The 3,479-nt window shown below is 36.6% G+C and overlaps 1 protein-coding gene across 1 annotated transcript in view; it reads right to left on the reverse strand.

The window, feature by feature from the left end:
* The window catches only part of ipmkb (inositol polyphosphate multikinase b), an 11,150-nt gene extending 10,057 nt beyond the window's left edge, over positions 1-1,093 (reverse strand). The window contains exon 1 of the mRNA XM_008438179.2: positions 572-1,093. Within this exon, the coding sequence (XP_008436401.1) occupies positions 572-773 (202 nt within the window). The 5' untranslated portion in view covers positions 774-1,093. The remainder of the gene's footprint in view (positions 1-571) is intronic.
* Positions 1,094-3,479: the final 2,386 nt, after the last annotated feature.

The raw sequence follows: 3,479 nt of genomic DNA on the forward strand, positions 1-3,479 counted from the left end.
CAACATGCAAGCTGCAGCAACATGCAAGCTGCAGCAACATGCATGCTGAAGTAACATGCATGCTGCATCTCTCAGGCCACTTGCCCAGGTTGGCCTTGTAAATGAGAGCTAAATTTAACACTGTAAGGTATTTTAAATGAATGAATTGGATAAATGAATGAATGTTAATTCCATTTTGTTCTACAACAAGAAAAAATCTATGAAAAATCTATGTGCCATATTTCTGAAGTTCCCTTGTGGTTGTTGGGGCCAACAAACACATCTTTTCAATGTATAAGTTTGAGAATTCATTCATTATTACTGTGATTATAATTAAAGTTTAAGGCCTGAACTTAACTTGGGACTTGCCTGTGTTTGCTTTGGACCTGAAACTTGGTCACACCCCTGCACTACATCTTTTTCCATGAAAATGTCTGGAGTGATCCACACCCTTTTAAATTAATCATTCATCCGCAAACGTTGCTCTACAAACGTGTGACTGCTGCTGGTTTTCTATTACTCTTACTACCCCCACTAGTAAATCATTAGCCACGTACAGATGTAGTTTATTAATATACAGGCCTTTACTTACCAACTTTCTTTACTCCATACTTGTGACCTGCCACCTGATGAGAAAGTGGGACACAGCCGTTCAGGTGAGCGTGGTCCTGTGGTCCCAGAAGCTGCTGGCCGGACTTATTCATGGACTTGCTGTCCCCAATAGCACCCAAGCCAGGGCTCAGTTCCAGTTTACCGAGCGCTTTGGTGGACTCCATGACGTTAGCTCCTGACATCTCGAAAGTTCAAAAGGTAGAGCTGGGTCGAACGCCTAACGTAACGCCTGAAAGCCATCAATGTAGCACTTCGCGTATCCCGCTGTCATTTCGCAATCACACAATTCTGATGTAAATGTCAAATACCTTCGAGTGAAGGCTGGTTCGGGTGAAACCAGAGGAGCAGGCAGTGGACTACCGAGCCACGCCACGGCACAGAATTCGTGACACAGCGCGGCGTCCGGCGGAGACGCTTAGCTCCCTGTCCAACGCTGATTCAATGATTTTCATTTCTGGAACAGCGACACAAACACATCCTGACCACTTCCTACTGCCGTTAATGTGAGCAGAGCCAGGGTTGGCTTCCGGTTGTCGCCTAAAAAATAAGACAAGCGAAGCAGCTCTAAATTCAGCAATAATAATAATAGTAGTAGTAGTAGTAGTAATAATAATAATAATAATAATAATAATAATAATATCATTATTATTATTATTATTATTATTATTATTATTATTATTATTATTATTATTATTATTATTATTATTATTATTTAAAATATAATTATAATTATACGATATCTCGTTTATGTTTATAAAACGTGACTAAAAACTATTTCCAGCATTCCTTACCATTAAGGAATTTAATTAGTTAGTTAAATGTCAAGGGGAAAATTAAAACGGAGAATTCAAAGAATACTAGCTTAATAAATATACTTCCGGTTACTCTTTCCCTTTTTACCCCAGTCACCTGATAAGCTTAAACTTTTCATATTACCAGTATAATAGTAGCATGTTTTCTATTACTAGAATATGAAGGTTTGCAGAGCTGCCCAGAGTTCTGACTTAAATCTCATCTAACAGATCAGCAAATGGTCAAAAATGTCTCACAATTCAAATCCAGAGATCTGCTGACTTTAGAGGAAGCAAACTGACCTGAAATGTATGTTGTATTAAGAGTAAGCTGGACAATAGCCTATGTTGTTTAAAATCTGAATTCAAGCTTCATGCCTCATATAAAAATGTTCATTCTTCCATCTAAGAAGATCATAGCTCATTTCACTTATAATTCACTTCATTCATACATACAATGTCAGTTCACAAGAAATGGCACATAAAATCTCACCTACGCCCTGAAAAGTACAGGTGCAATAATGTTGACAAAGAAAACTTATATCACATCAGCAATTGTGCCACCAGGCAGCTGTGGTAGAAACCTGTTTATTTGCATTCGGTTTGGTTGGATCCCAGACACATGTAAACACTGAAAAGGTTCTCTTACAGTGTTTGAATATACAAAATACTCTGATCCAATTCTTGCTCTTGGCAGTTAACAGAAATCAAGCAAATTAATTCATCTTTCCTCTTAATCCATGTCTTTTACCGAAAACATATTGCGCCTGCTCACACAATCTTCAGCAAGATGTTGCATATATTCTCTGTTGTGGAGGAAGCCATGTTATCTGGCATCATCTGTTGGGAGAGCAGCATGAGAGCCCTGGACTTAGAAAGCTGAAGAAACTGACAAAGATTCTGTTCTGGAATCTCTAGAGATGATCTTGCAAAGAAGGATTCTTAAAATAAAGAATATAAAGGGCAATGACTGTTATTCAACAACATGTTGTTGACAGTCAGAGGCTTCTCCAGGTCCATGGTAATACAAACAGCTAAAGGAGATCAGCCACCAGCATCTTCGACAACTCTTTAAAAAACCTGAGTAATATAAGCTAAAGTATATGAAGTATTTTTGAATTTAACTGAATTCCACAGTTTTGTGTTCGATCACTTGCTGCACCATTCTTCCAAAGGAAGAAATTAATTAAATCTTAGCTGAACAAATGTTTTCCCATTCATGTTTATTAAAGAAAAGCTTACGATAAAACATGGTATTGTAATTGTTGCAGTCTAATGAATTATTTTCTGACCATTCATCTTGAATGCCCAACCTAACCTGCTCCCTGTGCTCAACTGCTCGTAGTCCATTTGTTTTAGATTGATGTCATCTTGTAAAAAAAAAAAAAAGAAAATATATACAAAGTCAGCTATGCAAAGCATTCTGTGCTTATATCACAAAAGACCAGACTTTATTTATGAAGCAACATTGCGTTTAAGATGAAAATGTGGCTCTAGATGTGAGGTTTGTTTGAATATCTCTGAAAATGAATTTCAAGAACAAATTTGCAGATCATTATACACAGAGGGCTTTCAGTCTAGAATATATTTATGATGGCTCGAAGTAGTGAGGAATGAGCTGAAGGAACAGACTTAAAATGAGCCTTATGTGGCAAGAGTGACAAAGTTCAAATAGCAAATGATGAGATTTATTAAAGATATTACATGTTTTTAGTGCCATAGATAAAGTAAAAGAAGTAGACAAGAAGAGATGCAACACTGAAAGTGGGTCATATTGGAGTGACTAAGTTATTGTTCATACTTGAGTAAATTATTGTTCAAACAATTAAAATAAAAAATACCATATAGAAAATGAAGGTAATAAAATGACAGGAATGATGATTTAAAAATAAAATATTGAAAAGAAAAATGGGTCATGGATATGCGCAAACATGTTTACATGCACATGAGAAGAAGGAAGGTCCTGCTGTGCTAGAGCAAATGTTTTATCGGGTTTTCGACTACTCATTGTGTTCAGCAGAATTAACTGTTGATGAAAAAAAATGTAATCTTAGTTTCATTTTTGTTCCATATTTAATATCAGGCACGTGCAGAGGG

Source organism: Poecilia reticulata, linkage group LG19 (assembly GCF_000633615.1).
Source record: "Poecilia reticulata strain Guanapo linkage group LG19, Guppy_female_1.0+MT, whole genome shotgun sequence".
Taxonomy (NCBI): Eukaryota; Metazoa; Chordata; class Actinopteri; order Cyprinodontiformes; family Poeciliidae; genus Poecilia; species Poecilia reticulata.